The following is a 21,773-nucleotide window of genomic DNA, read 5'->3' on the forward strand; positions in this document are numbered from 1 at the left end:
TCTTCCAGAAAGTTTCAGAAATTAGTAATCTCGCTCAGATTGCCCTGAAACACAAGATTTGAGTTTTGAGTCTATTGCTCTGAATCTCAGCCTTGTTCTGTTCCCAAAGGCCGTCCCTGGGATGAGCAGCATCCATCCCAGTACTCAGCTGATCTGGACACTTCTGAGGAAGACATGGAGGGAGCGCAGAAGACTCTTGTCTATCAGCCCCACCACACAAAACGCAGGAGCCGAGCCTCATCCCAGGAGAATATAAATCCATCTGGAAATCAGGTAAATAAAGAATTGGACACCTTCCTTCGAAGCATCTGCCAAGTGGAATTTGCTGCCAAGGAGTGTGGTGGAGTCTCCTTCTTTGGAGGTCTTTAAGCAGAGGCTTGACAACCATATGTCAGGAGTGCTCTGGTGGTGTTTCCTGCTTGGCAGGGGGTTGGACTCGATGGCCCTTGTGGTCTCTTCCAACTCTATGATTCTATGATTCTGTGAAGTAAGGCAAGAGCTGGGGTTTAGGGTGACTCTTGGCTCAGAGTAAGAGCAAACTAGAGGCTCAGGTTGACTGACACAGGGAGAACACAAGATTGCAAGAGTCAAATGCCTGCCCAATGAACATGTTTTTATATTTTTCCTGTTCAAGGTTTCAGAGAAAGCATGCTGCAAAACAAGGAAACTTACTTCCCTTCCTCTTTGATGAGTCTAAAAAGGTTTTCACAGAGCATCTTATCCATGTTCAAACATTCATAAATGAACATGAAGTTATAGGCTGTAGAGCTATCCCATTCACCCACTGTTAATCTTGTTAAATTTTATGTTCATTAATTGGTTGGATATTGGTTCCAAGGCACGTGTTTTAAATACATAGGATTCAACGAATTTCTTTTGGAGCACAAAACAGAACAACCTCTGTTGATGAGTTGTAAACTTCTTGAAATCTTACCTGCAGGATCAATGCTGCTTTATCCATCTCTGAAAAGTTGCAAGCAGAACTGTAGTACCACTTTTAATGAAACTGCAGGAGGTTACCCACCTTGGTTCTGATTGTCACCCAAACTGGAGATGAGAAGTACAATTTAGAGAAAGCATTCATGATCTAACTGATCTCTTTCTAGAATTGTTCTAAGTTTCTGCAACAAGACCAAGAATCTTATGGACTTTTTTTCTTCCTGTAGACCATAGCGGGGCAACTACTGATCTGAAGCTTCCCAGTTCTTCCACCCCATTGTATAGTTCTCTTTCTCCTTATTTTTATTGGCTTTTTAAAGCTTTTCTATCTCATACCAGAACAACTGGAAGGAGAAATAGTTTAAGAAAAATACATTGATTAAAAAACAACAACAACCAAAACTATGGCTATACAATTTGGGCGAAATAGGTTTTTACCCCATCTATCCAAAAATAGCTTGGTAATAGCTTGGTTTTCCAGGCCAGTAGATTCATTGGTCTTTTGTAAAAAAAAAAAAAAAATTACAAGCCTCCTCCCTGTTCCCCTTTACGTTTTGAGTAACAGGGATTTTGACAGGTGAGTGGCCCTTCCCATTTATCAAATTTGGCCCACGAAGCAGTTCATGGTAAGGATCTGGCCCATTGGATGGATGGGGTGAACTGCAGAACCCCAATTCATTTACACTCCTGCAACTGAGAGCGTTGAAAGTGCCTACCCAGGTCCTTTAATTATTTCTCTGCAAGTGACATGAGAAGCCAAATTCTCTCCTCCAAGAACATTTCCCCTTGAATCCAACTGTTTATAGCTGAAGTTTTTGGAGGCCGTGAATTGTTAATTATTTTTCCAGTTTTGTTGTTGTTTAGTCGTTTAGTTATGTCCAACTCTTCGTGACCCCATGGACCAGAGCACGCCAGGCACTCCTGTCTTCCACTGCCTCCCGCAGTTTGGTCAAACTCATATTAGTAGCTTTGAGAACACTGTCCAACCATCTCGTCCTCTGTCGTCCCCTTCTCCTTCTGCCCTCAATCTTTCCCAACATCAGGGTCTTTTCCAGGGAGTCTTCTCTTCTCATGAGGTGGCCAAAGTATTGGAGCCTCAGCTTCAGGATCTGTCCTTCCAGTGAGCACTCAGGGCTGATTTCCTTCAGAATGGATAGGTTTGATCTTCTTGCAGTCCATGGGACTCTCAAGAGTCTCCTCCAGCACCATAATTCAAAAGCATCAATTCTTCGGCGATCAGCCTTCTTTATTGTCCAGCTCTCACTTCCATACATCACTACTGGTTTTTCAAGTTTACAACCAAGCAATTCAGTTCTTTCAGACATTCAAATCTCAATGAAAGTTTTACTTAAGATTCAGTTGTTTCACACTGTGAAAACTTGAGACCAGTTCCAAAATAGCGTCTTATTCATTTGTTTGATTGCATATTAAATGTGTACATCTTAATGCTTATCCACAATTGCTTCCAAGTTCTGAACTGGAATCTGGAGTTCAGAAAAGCCACGAAGACACCTGAGGCTTTAAGCCCAGTGTGAACTGAATTCTGTAGCCAAGGACGAGGGAAAGTACCTCACATCTCCAACAGTTAACATTATATCAGTGGGAGTTGTCTTGACTATGGTGGGATTAATCCACTACCAATATGCCATGGTCCCAATCCTGATTCCCTTTGCTATTTAGAGCTGGTGGGTTACCTTTTTTGGCCTGAGTGCCACATTCATCATTGGACAGCCCTCTGGTGGTTCAGGGGCGACATTTGGTGTGGTCACCTTATTGCAGATATTAATATTGCACAGCTTGAAGCAACTGGATGCATAAAAACCTGACTCCTTTTGGAACAAAACATTGTCCAGACCCACAAATATTGTTCAAAGCTTTACTAACCAGAACTTCTTCAAAACAGGTACAAAAAACATGGAAGATACATCTACATAATACCATAAGACATATGCCCGTCCAAGGCATAGGTTCATCTTCTTAGAAATAAAATAACTTATAGCCAGAGCTGACAAACATAGTGCTCTCTCACACACATAGGTTCCATTAGCCTGAGCTCCTGTTACCCTTCCTTCTCCCACAGAGCCTGGAAACAAAGAAAAACAGCCACAACTCTTCCAAGATGGCGAATTTGCAATTGAATGCCTTCATCAAAGTTAACTCCTCAGTTCATTATCAACTAGTTAGAGCTCAGAGATGCAGCCAGTGTTAGCAAGATACATTCAGACATTCTCAATTTCAGAGTCAATTAAATCATTATACTTACACCTACTCACAACCCTCTCCCCCCCCCCCAGCCCTCCACCTTCAGCTGCTCTGGCAGCAATCCCCTCTCCCTACTCAACTGATGAGGGAGATGTTCGCCATCTGGCCTCTGGGCTTTCTCTGCCCGCCATACTGACACATCTACTTTATTTTTTCATTTTTGCCACCTCCAGCAAAATCAGTGAGGTCCTTGGCTGGGCCAGACCCTTGGCTCAGGTTTAGCCACCTCAGATTTAGAGTGTATTGGGATGGGGAGATTCACAGAAGTTGGGGCTGTGTTTTGCCCTGTTCAGCTATATTTTCATCTGTGAAGCAGAGATGTTATGGCCCACTTTTGCTTCTACTTTCCTAGAAATGAAGCAGCAACATGTTGTCCCAGAACTGGTTCTCATAGTCTACCACTGAATGCTAAGTAACTAATACTGAGGAACAGGCCCTTCCATCTTTGTTACATTTCTTACTGAGAAACACACTGCATTTTATCTTTCCTCTAACAATTCGGCTCTTCTTTTCTTTTGGCGTCATTGATTTTTACAGACATTCCCACCTTTTGAAAGCCATCAATTTCACAGCCTTTTATGGTTTTCTGTTGGCTGCCAATGGCTTCCCCCACACTAGGCATCTTGAGACTGATCTCAACAGGGCTCTTGGCTCAGGGACAAATCTTGGAGTGGGGCATCTAAGCATCAAGAACTCTCTTCAGTGCTTCCTCCAGGTGTCCAAATCCCAGCAGAGCTCGGTCACAGTGACTTGTCACTTGCTAGTCTGACTGATGCAACTGAGTTGTTATTTTTCTCTGTAAAATGAGATTTATTATCTCTTTACCCAAGACGCTTGAGCTACTTGGGAAAACACATGTTGATTCTGCAAAAAGTTAATTATACTCAGATACAGTAAGCATTTCGTGTTTGTAACAAAAAAACAAAAAATGAGCAGATTAAAGCTACTTCTATTCCTTAACTCTTAGATCTTCTCTTGTCTGAATTTGTTTTATCAAAGTAGCTCCTATATGGTAGTCCTCTATAATCAGTAATCTCAGTTACTGAAAAGCTCATTTTGTACTTTTGTATATCTCAATTAGAGTGTTTCGCTATGAAAAGAGCAAATAGTCTTTCACAACGGACATTCCCCATATACCAGGATTCATGTCTGTACCTTCTCGCAACTTCACTTTCCAGCAATGACAACTCGAAACATTTTTCAATCCAGAGCAGATGCTAGCCAGCTTCTTGTCTGCTTTAGATTAGACTCCCACAATTGACCTGGATTTGAATTCTGGAAAGGGTTCTTGTATTCTCTTGAATACTCGCCACCAGCACCACCTCAAATACAAATTCTGGCCATGACCCAGAAAAGCGTGTAGTTATTTCTTCCTGTTCAAGCCACACACACACCATGCCATGTGGAAAACTCCTTTTGGAAAGGATGAGACATTTGAAAGGGACTTGTGCCCGGAGCCAGGCTTGCCCCAGTGCTTGGATGTGCCTAAAAAGAGGTATTTGGGTCTGAATTACTGACATTATAACCAAAGCTGTTATTAGTTTGGGTTTCACAACAGAAACACACACAATTCTTCAAGGAATTCACAATGTGCAAATGCAAGGCACGTAAACAAATTTCATTTTCACAGAATCATAGAATTGGAATGCAGGAATAAGCAGCGGTCCCATGCAGGGATCGAACCTGTAACCTTGGTGTTATCAGCACCACCCTCTAACCAACTGAGCTATCCAGGCTGAACTTAACTTGGTGTTATTTTTGTCATATATATTGTTAGCCTTTAGACAGGACACATCTTAAGAGGAATGTTTTTGGCATTAGCATTGCCCTGAGATATTAAGATTCTTAGCATTGAGATTGTTTTAGCAGAGAGGATATGGCATCATTTATACAGATATAGCACATGTGTCAGAAATGCCGTGCTTTAGTTCCAAATGTTTGTAGTCTGCTTTCGTCATGAACTCGTTAAGCCTCACAATTGGGATTTATTAGGAAAGAGCCAAGCTTTCTTTAGCTGCAGAGATTCAAATACTGAGGTCTAATGAATTGTGCTGAGCTAAGGGGGTAATCCAATTATCCTAGCTACCTAAATGGCTTAGAATTGGCCATGATATAAGAGATAAGGTGAGTGTAACCCTATTATTCCTGCCATGTTCACAGTCGGGGGCAAATTCTGCACTCTGGAGAGTTGTGCAGTCCCTTTGACCTATGGGAGGATTTAAGTGGAAGCAGAGCACAAGAGCTGGGCTAAGCATGGTTTCAATTAGAGCCAACTCCAGAATAGAATTTCATTCCTACAGGAAATTCCACCGTGTTTGAAATTTTGTTTCTGCTCCAAGGGAAAAATAGAATATCAGACTCAAAGTTCTGAAGTGTTTCAGTGTAGACAACAAAAATCCATCTGATTTTCTGTCATTGCTCACAGGGGATGTACATTTTGTTTTGTTGCCTGGCAAAATTTTGATATACTTTAAAATTTAAACAACAATAGGAGAAACACCCTTACATTAGATTGCCTCAACAAATATTTGCCAAACTTACATTTTAACTAACCAACCTTCTTGGGTAATGCTTAAACAACCCTCAGGTAGGCCCTTAAAACTAGAAAAATTTAAATAAATTTGTTAGGGTGGTTACAACCACCTCCACATGACACTGAATCCCCTGCAGCCTCTTCCTCCCAGTCTACTCTGGGGTGGGGGGAGGCCTCCAACCCAGCAGATTTCATGGGAAACTGGGGTGCAGGTGGAGGGACAGTCCCCCAAAATGGCCTCCCCCCTTCCACTGATGGATGCACCTGGGCTCTCCGTCCCTGGAGGCTTTTAAGCAGAGCTTGGCTGGCCACCTGTTCTGGATGCTTTAGCTGAGATTCCTGCATTGGCAGGGGTTGGACTACAGGACCCTCAGGGTCCCTTCCAACTCAAAGATTCTAGGATTCTGTGAAGGGACACCCACCAGATACCAACCTTAGCCTTTGCAACAGAAGACCTTTTGCTATATTTGCTGCGACAGACTCACATGGCAGACTCTGGAATTTGACAGTTTTATCCCGCTTATTACGCAGCTCCCTGGCATAGCCCTTGAAGTGGTTTGCAACAACTTGCAAACAATAAACTGCAATGCAATCTAATAAAGCAAACAGCCATTACCTGAACCACAACACATTTGTGCAAAAAACATTTAGCAGCCACATCCATCCTTTGAAGGAGTAGCTGGTAATGAAAGCTAAACAATGATGATGCCAGCTATCTCTTGTGTAATCACAGCAAACCACAAGAGGCTGGATCCTCTGGATCTCAATGCACAGGGAAGCAGGTTTAGGTATCTGTTAGTCATTAAGATGCTAGGAGATGCTTACAGGGGTGCCAACTTGATTAAAATGGGGGGGGGCAGGTAAGCCCCGCTCCACATAATTGATCACAAGACATGGTGCATGCGCACCATTTGAATGGCAGTGCCCATCAACTTGGGGTGTGTCTCTCTCAACTATTTTACTGGGGGGCAAAGGGACCTCAGCCCCAGGAGTTGGCTTCTGCACTTCAGAATTGCATGAGGAGCTTCCAACAAAATGTTGCCGCATGGAGTTCTCAGGTGCTTCGGTCCAGCTGACCAGTCATTTGTTTTTCAGATATACTCAGTGTCATTTCTGCTCTCCTTGGTTCCTTACCCCCCCACCCCCCACCCCACAGCAGTCAAACAGCATTCTGTCCTCAGTCATCTTATTTGATGGGTCTCTTCCCCCCCCCCCAAGCTTTCTTTCTGAAAATTTTTAAGCTTACGGAAACCTTGGGTTTTCCCCAAACTACCTATACTTGCCACTTGTTTGTGGGTGCGGCCCTTTCGGCTACCTAAGAATGGGCTCTTGGAGCAGGAGTCCACTAGTGTTATGTGTCAGGAAATGACCTATCCAGACAACACATCATTTGTCTCATCTCTCCTTCGCATCCTTGTGTGTCTCTTCCTCTGTCCTTTCCCAGGATACATTTCCCATTTCCCTTCCTCTCAGCAATTCAGCATTCAGGGAGATGGAGCTGGGTGTGCCAACACCCCTCACAAACCCGCAACGCTCCCTCTTGCACCACGTGAATCTCAGGGGATGCGGCCTCGGTGCGCATGAGGAGGGCTGTGTGAATGACCCTTATATGAACAGGAAAAAGGACCGTGTATTTGGAGGAAAGCTGGGATAGGAATGAAGGAAGGGAAGCACTTCTCATAAGCTCATTTGCTTTAATTGAAAATGGAAAAAGAGCTTTTAAAAATTAGTGGTTAAACTTAGGTGAATAGAATATTCTAACACAAGCTGAACTACAGAGGAGTTTCAGCCCCATGACTGTCATTTCCCCACAGCAGATGGAGGAGGAACCGGGCCACCCCAAAAGATCCCCACCAGCATGGACCACCCATTCCCTCTGCCACCCCTCCCCTCCCCTCATCTCCTCTCCCAACCCACAAGGGGAGATGTCTCTGGTCTTCATTCAGCCCTGGAAAGGGCTTAGAAAAATTAGAGCCAGTGAATCCTAAACTGGAACCATGGCAGAGAGAACTCATATTTCTGATGCCCTTTAATCTGCCACAAAGTCACTTGTGCTAGACTTTACAAAGTATTTGTTTCTCTGGTTTTCCATCTGAGAGATTGCCAGCTTCATCTGGTTAATTTGTCAAAAGATTTGATCAATGTTGTGCTTGCTTCTAGCTAGACTCAGTTGCTGAAAACTCACTTCAGAATTTCATGAAACATTGCCAGGCTGCATATTAAGATCCATTAGAAAATATTTTCAATTAAGGATATGGATTACAGCATTACTTTGACCCTAGCCAATTTTACAATCATCTTTCCCAGTGTGCTTTAATCTGCTATGCAGATCCATATGGTAAAAATTATCCATGAGGGAATTAATAAAAAATGAGGCAATTAATCACAAAAGCATAAGAAGCATAAGAGGCCCTACTGTAAAAGCACTCAGGGGGTCTATTGTCCTATTGTTGTAGTTAAAATTTATATACCGCCCTACAACCCACAACATTATTTTAGTTATAAAGAAAAAGAATCAAGAAATACATAGGCAGCAGTAAATGTGCCCTTCAAGCATTTTTAACCAATGCAAATGAATCACTTCACAAAGTGTGGGCAAAGAGGGGAAATGGCCTCAGCCCAGTATACCTGAAGGAGCGTCTCCACCCTCATCATCCAGCCTGGACACTGAGGTCCAGCTCCAAGGGCCTTCTGGCAGCTCCCTCACTGCGAGAAGTGAGGTTACAGGGAACCAGGCAGAGGGCCTTCTCGGTAGTGGCGCCCTCCCACCAGATGTCAAAGAGAACAACTACCAGACTTTTAGAAGACATCTGAAGGCAGCCCTGTTTAGGGAAGCTTTTAATGCTTAATAGACTATTGTATTTTAATATTCTGCTGAAAGCCGCCCAGAGTGGCTGGGGAAACCCAGCCAGATGGGCGGGGTATAAATAATAAATTATTATTATTATTATTATTATTATTATTATTATTACTACTACTACTACTACTACTAGTACTACTACTACTACTACTACTACTACTACGCCGGATGCCGAAGAGAGCAGTGAGGCACCTGGGCAAACAGATTTGGTGGAGGAAGGCTCACAGTTGGGCTGCAACCACAATAAGCCACCCCTTCCTCATTTCATTTTAAAAAAGCAAAGCAACAGAAACAGAATGAAAGAGAAGGAGAATTATGTTTCCTCACAAGTTAGACAAGGCATTGGCACATAAGTATGAATTATCAATTACATTGATGACACCAATTATAATAATAATAAGCACCTGTAGTAGGTATGAGTTACTCGTGTGTAAACTGGTGCCTCTCTAGGCTAATTTGCCTTGTTAAACCTTTCTGACTGCACAGCCCCTTCTCATCGTGGCTGCCTCAGTCGCTGGCAGAATCCATCAGTGGGCGTTTCTTGAACCTCTTCCAACATAAAAGTTGTTTGACACCCAGTCTCCTCCTCCTCTCACTGCGCGGGAGTCTTCTGCGCAGGGAGGGCGTGGGTAGCGGAGGACCTGGGCTCTCCTCACTGATGTCCAGTGAAGAATCCTGGAGCCCTCTCTCCGATTCCCCCATCAGCCCCCCTCTATCCCTGGTGTTGCGCTGAATTGCTTCCCCCTCTACTGGGCTGTTTCTCCCCCTGTTGCTGGGTCCTTCGCCAGCATCATCAGAGAGCCTCCCCTTCGCCTCTCGCTCTGATGTCAGTTCCCTGACAGCACCCTTCATACAAGTATCCCAGAGCGGCTTACAATATAAAAACACAGAAAGAAATAACATGCTGTTATTTGCCGTATGCTTGAGCCCCAGGCCAACAGAGGACGTTGCCCTCACAGGGGGCAGTTCCCTCTTTTGTCTCCTGTCCCCCCATCTTGAGAAGGAGAGACCTGCATTCAAACTTCATATAAAACTCAAACTTTGGAAGTTATTGGGAAAGGCAGTTAAACTTGCACAATCTGGACATTCCTCCCTTCCTACTTAACAAATAAAAAACTTTATTGTTCACCTTCCAATGGAACAAGTCCAAGTCCTTGTTATTCCTTCATTCTCCCCTTAAGCCCCCCTTTTAGGCATTATGCATGAAAGTCTGTAGTAATGAAAGATGCAGTTCTTCCACAGCTGGACTTGCGCTACGTAAGCATTGTTTCCATGGTGATCCTGGGAAGAATATGTTAGCACAGAAATGGTCGTAATCTGATATAGCAAACTGCAATGTATATTTTCACCAAAAATGCTACTACTCTCCTGCTCTTAAAGCCACCATCCCAGAATTTTGTTGTTAAATAAAATACTAATGTCCTGATCCACCACATTGCTCCTCTGTAGCAGGGGTGTTAGGGAAAGGAAAGAGGGGTGGGGAGGACTTTGAGAAATGAAATAAAACATATGGAAGCCACAAACCATAGAGCAGCTTTCTCCTTTACCACGTGTTCTTTGATTGGGTTAACAGATTTGTAGTTTTTGGGAACTTGAGTGTCGAACGCTTGTGTGAAAAGCCTGAAAAAGATTACCTATAAATAATCTGGCGTTGTTGAGTCCAGTAATTTCCACTGCACATTTACAGTGTGAAGAAATTTATATTACTCACTTTATATTCACAAAAACCTTTTTCCCATTTAGCTCACAAAAGGGGAGCAAGTTAAAGTATACAAGTTAATAACTGATCTGGAACTTAAATCAAGGCCTCCCAATCTCAGTACGTGGTGTATCAGTTCACATGGACAGTCTGCAAGTGCAAAAAAAGGAAAAAACAACTCACATTTATCATCTTAAAAAACAAACTCATTTGGGTTTTTCTGGTGATATTACAAGGCTTGTCTTGCTGTTTTTTAACAGATTAAAATTAGCTGTGCTGCTGTTTTTGCTTTTGTTTTATTGCAGTGGCTGGGACTGCAGATCTCCTGATTTCTCCATCTAGGGGCAAAGGTGGCGGAAGCTATTCTGCACTTTCTCTTTAGCTACCTAGAAAACTGTGGTGGTGGGCTCTATCCTATGCTGTCGTCTTTCCTTTCCCTTAGATTCTTGACCTGAACAAACGCATGTCAGCTGTCGAGCGCATGCTGAACCGCCTTGAGGAGAAGATCCTGGTTCACCCAGATGAGGTAAACTCAGGAAAGAGCACTCCCCCCCCCCAGAGCTTGCCCATCCTATTATACCATAAAGGGAGTGTTTTGGATATTGTGGCCGTCAGAGAAGACTAGCATTCACTTCCTTTTGGGAAAGAATGGGTGAATAGTTCATCTCCTTCTTCCTCCATTTGTCTGGTCCTCACACACCTCAATGTGGTCCATGTCAACCATCCATTGGCAAAATGGAAAAATAAGAAGATCAGAAAACCCAGAAAACATTAGTTTCCCATCCTGAGAAAGCCCCATGTTCGAAGCTGATCACCTCGTTCAGAATTCATCATGGAGCACTCTCCTTTCCAAGAACTTGCCCTGACACAACAAATACCAGCACTGACCTAACAATGCATTCCGCTGAAAACACTAACTATGTGAATATTGTTGCAAACAGTGCTATTTTTCTAGAAAAAGAGGTGCTGGAACTCCCCATGAACGCCTCCCTTATTCTTTTAGAATGGCAAAGGGCCTGGAACTCAGTTCCAGTGAGTTGTGGCTGGGGAAAAGCCCTGGGTGTAACAGGTTTCCTCACCCACTTAGGCCTGCTGCGTATGGTGCACAGACAGGTTGGTTGTTGCCAAACACTAATTGCATGCACTGGGTGCTCCAAACCTTTAGAACAGGTGAGCAATTAAAGGCATGCATTGGCCATGTCATGTGGAGTGAGAACTGCCTTGGAGACATTGTGCGTGACAGAGCCAGCACCCAAGAAGGCTGCAACTGCTGCAAGTGTGACTTTTCTCTGTGCTTTTAATAGGTGTTTGACACTGTTTTTTGTTAGTGATTTTTTTCAACAGCAGCTATGCTGCCCATTTAATGTATAAGTGGAAGACAACCCCTATTTTATTTCTCCACATTGAAACTACTTAATGGGGAGGTGGCATGGTGTGGTGGTTCTTCATTTCCACACCACCGAGTTAAATGTTCAGTGAAGGCAAAAAACTGGTCTGTCTGTCTGTCTTTCCTTCCTTCCTTCCTTCCTTCCTTCCTTCCTTCCTTCCTTCCTTCCTTCCTGCAAAAGGGAAACACGTGAGCCCAATGAGTACGCTTGGACTGGCTGTCATTGCATTCACGTAACAAGAGAGCTCACTCTGTGGTGGCTATGCCACATAGTCATGTATTTATGAAGGCCAGAAGAAGTCCTTGGTCTCTGCAGATTATAATTTATCAACAAAGGAAAACTTTCTCCCAATGTGGCTCAGGTTGCAAAACTTTCCATAGATAGGAGCTTGTAAATATGGGGGGAGGGATTGCTCTTTGAAATGATGAAGGTTGGTTAGTCCTTGTTTCCAGGCTTTAGAGCTCATCATTTTCACCTTGTGATGCTTACTAAAGAGGCTGCCACTGACCCCGTGGTGGGGTGGGCGAGAACAAAGAAATGTAAGTTCAGAACTTGCCATGGGAAATCAGGCATGGGGCTTGGACAGGGGCGAAAGCTCTCCAAGGCAGACTGGCCGGGGGAGGGATGCATGGAGGTGGACAAGCGAGCAAGTGCCAGCCTGACACCTAGGGGCCCCCTCAGCTGGGCAGCCAAGCTGCTCACTTGCCTGCCTAGAGAGCCTCAGCAGGGAAAGCAATAGAACCCCCAGGTTCAGGAACAGTCTACCTCTGAACACTAGGCAGGGCACCATGTTCTTGTTCTGCTCAAGTGGGAAAATCTCTTGGGTTGGTCCTGAGGCACATCAAAGCATGAACTGGATGGCTGAAGTAAACTGAGTATTGCTGGTCTGTCTGTCTGTCTGTCTCTTTGTTGTTAGCCTCCAGCTCCTGAGTCCCCTACTGATCCTAGCATAGAAGAGAAGGAACTGAGAAAGAAACTAGAAGAGCTGGCAAGAAACATCAGTGACAAAGCTGTTTCTTCTGACGAAGAAGAGGAGGAGAAGGAGGGCAGAATGAAGCAGGAAGGGTCCATACCAGAAATAAGCTCGTCTAGCGATGACCCGCCTACTGATCCCAAGAAGGTATGGTCTTCCTTGCATTTGGCTTTCTTTTCCTTCTGCTTGTTATATTTTATGGAAAGAAGTCTTCATGCATCTAAGCTAACCTGCCTTCTGGTATGATCAGCCTAACTCATCTAACTAGTTGCTATAATGCAAGTCTTGGGGTGGATTCGAACCGCCTCATTGTGCATCTTGCAGGTGATGATTGCAATCTCCGCTGAAATTGTCCATATGATTGCATGGAGATGATGATTCTGCAGGGGGGGGTGGATGATATTCATAATCACCATGTGGGCAATAAGGTTTTGCAAATCCACCCTTATGTCCTACTAACAAATAACACTTAGGGTCACACCAGATGTGGCATTGGGAGATTTATGAACATATCTCATAGTGTTTGGATAGCAGTCATGGGGGTCTATGACCCTAGGGTATTTGTATTTAATCTTTCCCTCCACTGAATTTCCCCAGTTTTTGTCCCATTGGGGCAAGCCAGGCAGGTACCATGTGGGGCAGAGGCAGCAGCTTTGAGGGAGGGCCCTAGTTTCATGATTAGAACAGAATGAAGGAAGAGGGTTTGTTTAATTTTATTTATGTATTCACTGAATTTATATCCCACCCTTCCTCCTTGGGGTACCCCTCTGATCACTGGATCCTGTGCAATGCCCTCTGTAGGAAAAAGACAGATCTAGGGTATGACCCACAGTATGTTTTGGGTGTGTGATGCATTGAGACAACTCCATGGTTGTCCTGGTGGCCATGAAGTCTTGAGTTGGCCCAGACGAGGCATCAGCATGGATGTGCCTCAGAACAAACGCCCTGGGGTTCTCCAACACTGCACTGAAGACTGCCTCTGCCAGCTGCCAGCTCAGCCAGCTGGGTGGACTGAACACCAAGATCCCTGCTCTGTCTCTGCTCCCCAACATCCAAATACAAACCCTCATGTCAAGCTCCCAGATGGACTGGTCTCCTGGTGACAATGGTGGGGTTTTTATGGATCACTGCCATGCTCCCCCCTTGCTCCTCCAAAATTGACTGGTGCTGCACTGAATATCCAGGTGGGCAAAGCTGGGTAAGGTCACCCACCCACCCTGAGCTCACCCAGCTAGGTCTCTGTCATGCACAGCAGATCAGCCACTTCATCCACAATCAGATTTGTTCTATTGCGAACTGAGCTGGCATTAAGTAACAGCACCACCAGATGGGAGAGCAGACCAACATGGCTACTCCAGTCTCTGTTGGGGGCAGGGGGCTGAGCAGGGGCAGCAAGTGTCAAGTGGCTCCACTCTTCTATGGCAATATTGCCTACCCCCCATTCTATACCTCGCCGTCCCGAAGACCCTAATAACAGCAGTCCCCTGAACTCCCTCTGACCCAGGCAGATGGTGCTGTTACTGGTTCCCCTCTCTCCCCCAGGACCCCTGCTCAGTCCTGCAACAAGAGAGCTCAAAAATGCATTACCATCCACCAAGCACCTGGCAGATGTATCCATGAATGGGTTCCATGCTCCAGAGGTGTTCATTTTCACTGCCTCAGTTCCATGAGATCTTGCCATTAGCTGCCACCAATCCTCTGGTGGCCGTGGCAGGGGCTGGTGGGGCACCATGGGATTTGGCCACCTGAGGCGGCTGCTTCAGTCTGCTCTCGCCAGGTCACTATCCCTCAAACTTCCTTTCTCACCCAAGAGGCTGGCTTAAGCTCAAAGAAACCATGCTGGTGGTTCCTGGCACTCACTCCGGAATCACATCCATTGTCCTGTGTTGCAGCCCCACTTGGATCCAGGGCCTCCCCAGAACTGCTACTCCACTTTGAAATACCAAGTGGCATCTCTGATCGCTGGTCTCTTGATACCGCATCTAGTTGCACCCTAAAAGCTGGAATCCTAACAATACTTACTGTGAGCGAAGCCCCATTTGAAACCTGCAGGACTGACTTTTGAAGAGTGACTGGCTGTTTAGTATGTTTACAAAATGGTTCATGCAGATCCTCACTCCATGCATGTTACATATATCGTGTTTCAAGCAAACCGTTAAACTTAATGTCAGCCTGTTATTTTCAGGCATTTGCATGTCGGAGCTCAAGGGTTCTCCAACTTCCCATGACTACATATGAGTAAAACAACTAAGAATCTAATCTTAAACACATCTAATAAATCTATCAAACTCTGTAGGACTTCCTTCTGAGTAAATGTACTCTATAAATTTTCAGCTTTGCCAGATCCATTAGCCTAGGCAGGAATGTTATTCTTCTTAAACTGAAAAGCCTTTGCCAAACAAATGGTTTTTGCCATTGCTAAAATATTGCTCTAAGCCATTACTATCTCCATACAGTGATTAATGAGGCATTTCCGTCTCTGATTCCAAGAGTCTATGGACCCGTATTGATAGTTTTGGCCAATATGTGTCTGGTTGTAACACATGAAGGACAAGGAAAGATTCAAGTGTAATTTTAAAATGGAGGAGTGTGTGTCTGGCATCTTTGTGAGCACTTTTCCTTTTGAGGGGCTACATTAACACAAAATGCAAAAAGTTGCATTCCTTTGGGTTCCTAATGGCTTCTTTGTCAATCCTGCCCTGTTTGATTGTTTCCGAGTCTCATTCTGCCCCTCTGAATGAACAGTCATAGCACTGATCTTGAGCCAGACTCTCTATATCACTCTGTGAAAGGCGACTTTCATCTTCATCTAAGAGCAGGAGCTTTTTTCTCATGAGATCTTTCATGTTGTTCATCAGCAGCTTGTGGGGTTGGGCTAAAAGATCTTCAAAAATGTAGATACTCGGAAGAGAAAATGGTGAGATGCTAATGAGAGGGGTGATTAGTAGATATTTTAGATAGGGTAGTGCCTCCTACAAACACACAAACATCCAATTCAGAAATTGCTCAGATGAACAGAAGTAATTTTTCTTCATATCTGAACTTAAATTAAAATTAGTGTTTTGAACATCTGAAATATCCCACATTATCCCCCCTCCCAGGCACACATTGCTGCATTTCAAAGACACCTGGCACAGGAGTTGAGCTGACCTGGGCATCCAGTTCCAAAGTCTCTGCCCAGGTCTAGCATTGCCAACAAGCCCAGATCAAATCTGGCCAGAAAAAAGACTCTGGGGAATGGAAATCTGATCCAGATGAATCCCCAGGAGCCATAATTCCAAACCTGCCAGCAGATTCCAATATATTCTGTAATTTGACAGTGGCTCTATTCAATATTAATTCAACATAAAAAATTGCAAGGTACAACCCACCTCGAATTTGCACATCTTTAATTGGAATCATAGAATCCCCTCCAGAAGATGGCGGACGTAGTTCCTAGAGCGCCCCTTCTTAAACATGCCAAGGTGGGTGCAGCATTCATGCTCTGCTTCCTTGGTAGTGTTCAGGATGATGCTGAAGTCTGTACCAGGCAGTTTCGTCTTGCTAGAGGGCCCAGCAGCGTCATATTGAGATCTCTGAAGATTCTTGCAGAGAGCTGAGCAGGGTAGCATACAAAATAAATTCTGAAAAATCATCAGCTTGTAAGGCTTTCTTAATTTATTTATACTTCTACTAGTTTACTTACATTGCATGTTTTGTTTCTGTTGCACTTTCACAAATGAAAGTGAAAAGACAACATTTTTGCAATAGTGAATGACAAAGGCAAGCAGTGACTTTGCTGGCAGCAATTAACCTGCTCTTTACAATTTCTCGGCCATTGTAATATCAGGTACAGATTTCACTGAGTTTCACATGTATATAGCCATTGTTATACATGACCATTCGTCTCCTACAGAGACCCTGCACACTGCAGTAACAAGCTGGACTTCAAGATCTGGATCAGTGTTTCATTGCATTCATTTCAGACTTCATTACCATCAAAGGCATCTTTTCTTGAATGTGCAGCAGCCACAATCCTGAAATGCGCATGCCGTGTGAAGCATTGTCATTCAAAGCTGGGTTTCACTGAGATGGCTCTAAAGACGGATCACTCTAGTCTTTTTATATTCATCCAGACTTACGAAGTGGAAATATTGCAAAGCTGCTTAGGAAACGTTAGTCAAGCAAAGTACATAAAAACAGTTGTACAAATAAGAAATGTGCTCATGAATCACTGTTGACAAACTACAAATGAATACATGCAAACTTCATAGGCAAACGCCACATCAATACACTGTTGAACACATCAGATCTAAAAAATAAGATTATTTTTTAAATCTGCAAACCAGCAGAAAAACGAAGATAGCATATTTTGGCAAACCCACCGTAATCTATTTGGGGGTTCTCTTGCTTTCCACCTTCATCATTTTTAATGGACACCAATTAAAAGTCTTAATATTCAGTGTTGCCTACACTAATTTTAATTGCTTTCTGTGCATACATTAGTTGTTCAGCAATTGTATATCAAATTAGCACTCATCATGTAGCGCAGACATGCCTGCTGAGACGCTCTTTCTCTTTTTGCCCTTAGTCCCAACCCTGAGGTTGACCTCAGAAATGGGGGCAGGTCCATGTAGTTTGTGCCCACTAATTGCCATGTACAAGCATCAGCAGGGTTGTTCCTTGGGAAATCTCATCTCCCAACTTGGCCTTTTTTCAACCATCCCATTTAGAGATGATGCAGACCTAGGATTGCCATATTTCAAAAAGTGAAAATCCGGACACCAAACTCATTGAGCTTTTTTTTGGAATATCTCAATGAAGAAGACGTTTTTGAGCTATTTTAAAGAAAACTCACCTAAATCTACACTTCCTGGACATATCAGCTATTTCTGCCTGGACATTGCCAAATCCTGGCTATGTCCAGGAAGTTCTGGATGTATGGCAGCCCTGTGCAGACCTAAATTAGGGAGGCTTTGGGCCAATGTAATCATGCACAATTGAAGTTACACATCCTTTGTACAGGGCCATGTGATAATGCACATACAAGCCTGACAACATTTACATCCCCATCATCCAAACCACATGAAGAGATTAAAACATTAGCATCTACTCAGTTCAGCCAGCAAATTGCTCATTTGTGGACAGAATCCTTCTCAGAATCCTTCTCAGAGTCTGAACACCAGCCAGCTGAATGAAGAGCACTTGTGAATAGAGCAGCCATGAACTGTGTTAGGGATCCCAGCAATATCCGAGAGCAGAAGCTGCATGTACAGCCCTAATGATCCATCCTTGTAGTACCGTAAATGGCACAGGTTTCTAAGGCACCTGTGGAGCAACAGGTATCTCAAACAGAAAACAGAGGCAAAAGGAATCAACCCCTGATTCAAGTTTCATCTTCATATCACATCTTCCTAAACCTGAAACTGAGGTTATAAACTTCTGTTTCCCTTTGTGCCAGGCAATTAAGAGTGCTTCTGAGATGGGATTCTCCATTTCATTTATAAAAGTGAACACTCCTCTTCAAATACTTATGAGCAGGGTTGAGGCAAGCAAACTCCTGCTTATCTGGATCCTCCTCTTACCTGGATCCCCCAGGGCCCCGTCACTTATCTGGGCAGCGAGTGGGTACTCCCACTGGGCTCATTTTCCCCGCTGGGCTTGGGACGAGGACTGCCAGTCCCAGACTCCTCTGCACAGAGTCACGTTTTCTGTTAATGGATACTTGGACTGGTAACCCCAATCCCATTCCTGTCAGGAAATGATGCCCTGCCTGGGGAGCAACTCCCTGTTCCCTGACCCAAGGTAAGTTTTGGGTGTAACATTATTGACAGTCTGCCTCCCAAGGGTGAAGATAATAAGAGCCTGGTCGGTCCAGCATTCCGTTTCCCACAGTGGCCTCCATGCTAAAGGATGGGGAAAATGTAGACGAAGGGTTTGCTTTCAGAGCCCCATCATTACCACTGCGCACAGGGTGCCTGCAGACCTTCACCCCCATCACTCAGCCCTGAACCCTCTGCAGCCCCACTGCAAGGAGGGCCAATGCCAACGCCTGCCGTGCTAGGCAATGTACGGGTGCATCTGCACGGCCAGCCCAGCTTTCTCTTTGGCAACCCCCCCCCTCTGTGAGAGAGTCACCCCTTCATAATGGTTGCAGTCTTCTCTTGGGAGCACTCCAGGACAAGCAGAAAGCTTATGGATACATTTGGACTATGTTCTGTGTGTGGCTGAACTGTGCGATGTGTCAATTTCAAAAGTACACAATTAATGAGAAATGTCTGATGTATTGTTTTGCTACCCTGACAGTGAAAATTGCATTATGCACAATGACAAGGATCCCTGGGCAGTAGTAACGCATCACCCAGCTTCATCCTTAAGCACTGCCATATATGATGCATCTGACTGCACTTGATGAGCTCTGTGATATAGTCATTTTGCTGAACTGATATGCTTGGTGGCTGCATTGTTTATAATCTCCCGGATTAAAAAGTGGCAACTCTACTTTCTGGTGTTCCTGTTGGTGTCTGCCCAAGTTGGTGAGGTTGGGGAGGAAAGGGGCTTGAAAGGAAAGGGACTGATAAAACAGGCTTCACTTGGGGAGGCACTGTCCGCCATGAGCCATGCGGCTGGGCAAGAGCCCCGCTCCCTGGGCATGTCTGCCCCTCCAGGTGCCTTCCCTGCCGGAAGAGCTGTCTCTCAGTGGCAGAGCTCAAGCAGGCAGAAGGTCCCGGGTTCCATCTTCGGTATCTCCAAGTCAGGCAAAGCCACGTTTTACTGCCTGATGCAAAGCGGAAATGTGTTGCCTCTCGCCCCATCATTCCCATGCCCCGTATTCTGGCACAAGGCTTTCTGGCATCGGGACAAGTGGGTGGGGTGCTGCCTCCTGCACTTCCACTGCCTGAGGCAGGTGCTTCACCTCCCCTCATGGGCAGGCTTGCTCTGCTCCAGCTCAGCGAAGACTGGGAAGAGCCCTGCTGCAGCCGGTCGGTGCAGTCAGGGTTGAGGTAGATAGAGCAATGGGCTGAGACAGGGCAGCTCCCTGTGTTCCTTTCTTCTGAGAGAGCAGCACCCCGTGACAGCTCTGCCATCCAACTTTGGGGAATAGTAGGGGCAGCCCATTCTATTTCGCCACCTGAGGTACTGTGGAGTACCACAGTACTCACCTGGAGTACTGTGTCCAGTTCTGGGCACCACAGTTCAAGAAGGACACTGACAAACTGGAACGTGTCCAGAGGAGGGCAAGCAAAATGGTCAAAGGCCTGGAAACGATGCCTTATGAGGAACGGCTAAGGGAGCTGGGCATGTTTAGCCTGGAGAAGAGGAGGTTAAGGGGTGATATGATAGCCATGTTCAAATATAGAAAAGGATGTCACATAGAGGAGGGAGAAAGGTTGTTTTCTGCTGCTCCAGAGAAGCGGACACGGAGCAATGGATCCAAACTACAAGAAAGAAGATTCCACCTAAACATTAGGAAGAACTTCCTGACAGTAAGAGCTGTTTGACAGTGGAATTTGCTGCCAAGGAGTGTGGTGGAGTCTCCTTTGGAGGTCTTTAAGCAGAGGCTTGACAACCATATGTCAGGAGTGCTCTGATTGTGTTTCCTGCTTGGTAGGGGGTTGGACTCGATGGCCCTTGTGGTCTCTTCCAACTCTATGATTCTATGATTCTATGATTCTATGATATGAGAAGGTGCCACTATTGCTGCTTCATTTCCTGGGGTCACACAGCCGGCAGTGGCTGTTCCCCGAAGCTGCCACCACACAATGCTGGTAGCAGCAGGAGCGGGGGGGGGGACACACGTGTGGAGTGGCTCCCCCAAGGGATTCCACTGCCCAAGGTGGCTGCTTCCATCTGCCTCATGGGCCAGCCAGCCCTGGAAACATGAGCCTTATTAGATAGGCAGAGTCTCATGGCCTAATGACCTGTGGAACTCAAGATGGCTACAGAAACATTGTTTAATGAGAGAGACCACTTTTTACCTGGGGGTGGGGTGGGGACAGCACAGTGGAGACCTCCAATGAGTAAGTAATCCTTCACAATGCTGCTTGAAATTCAGAAGTGACATTCCAAACATGAATATGATAGTGGCTTCAGTACTGAATTCAAGGCAGCAGAGATGACTACCTTGCCCTGGGCTTCCTAAATCTGAAATCATCTTAATTTGAATATTTTTTGACTGGGGGTGGGGTGCTCATATTCCTCAGTTCTAAAATCAGTTCAGCATGAAGCTTGCAATGCAATCACTGAAATGTTCATTTAATATGCAGATGGTGATGATGGCGCATGTAGAAAGTCAAGATTTGAACGCTGTGGCGACATGCTGAATATGTATTTCAAATGTGTGAATTCACATGGTATAAATCCTGTTTTCCCACCCCTCTGCAGTCCTCCATCTCCATAACGATCTGGCTTCCTCTCAGCCCACCTGGCATGGTCCTGAGCAGAAAAGAGAAGTTGCCCCTCATAAAAATTCTTCCCATTGGGCACAGATGCTCCCCAGCATGAAGAGCTTCTCGTGTCTCTAATGGGAGCTCTTCACTAGCATACTGAGGTGCTGCCTTTGTCGCAGCTGGCTTGAGTGAAGCATTATCCCAATCAAAGCATTACGTGGACAGTTCCTCTTGCAGCTAAGAGCCCTGCGGGGACAATGAGGACCCTTTAATTAAAGATCGACATACGTTCCCGCTCCTTACCTGTCTGCTCTTGCCTCTCATTCCCCCATTCACACTGCACAGCACAGGGGTTAAAATGCCTCTCTTTGGCTGAGCATAGAGGTTGCAGAGGTCACTGGCTAAGGCTTTGTGTGGCATCACAGCCCAAGTGCTTAAGAGCCATTAACGCCCAAGAAAGAGCCCTGCATGACTCGTTGGAGGGATAAAGGCATTAGGAAGAGGGCTCTGTTCTTGGATCTTGAGAAAGAGGTAGGAGGAGTTGCCTTTAACCTATCAAGGACTTGAAAGAAACCTGTGAGTCGGATGTGTGTATTAGGCGGATAAATGAAATAAGGCTGTTTAGTCTGTGCACAAATAATGGACGAGAGTTTTGTCTTTCACCTTATAAATATGTAAATGGGGATTATAAACTAGGAAAGGATCACATGAAGGTGCCAGGAGTTATAGCCATACCAGTTTGCTAGCTAC

General features: G+C 45.0%; 1 protein-coding gene and 1 long non-coding RNA gene across 4 annotated transcripts in view; one reads left to right on the forward strand and one right to left on the reverse strand.

Annotated features, from left to right (window-relative positions):
• Positions 1 to 21,773, reverse strand: part of LOC309525721 — a 115,965-nt gene that overhangs the window by 39,578 nt on the left and 54,614 nt on the right. The window lies entirely within an intron of this gene.
• The window catches only part of MLPH (melanophilin), a 74,994-nt gene that overhangs the window by 35,108 nt on the left and 18,113 nt on the right, over positions 1 to 21,773 (forward strand). For all 3 annotated transcript variants that reach the window (XM_082240365.1, XM_082240363.1, XM_082240364.1), the window contains exons 9-11: positions 110 to 273; positions 10,736 to 10,819; positions 12,598 to 12,801. In XM_082240365.1, coding sequence (XP_082096491.1) covers positions 110 to 273; positions 10,736 to 10,819; positions 12,598 to 12,801 — 452 coding nt within the window. The remainder of the gene's footprint in view (positions 1 to 109; positions 274 to 10,735; positions 10,820 to 12,597; positions 12,802 to 21,773) is intronic.

The sequence above is a fragment of the Podarcis vaucheri genome (assembly GCF_965113315.1).
Source record: "Podarcis vaucheri genome assembly, chromosome: 1".
Classification (NCBI taxonomy): Eukaryota; Metazoa; Chordata; class Lepidosauria; order Squamata; family Lacertidae; genus Podarcis; species Podarcis vaucheri.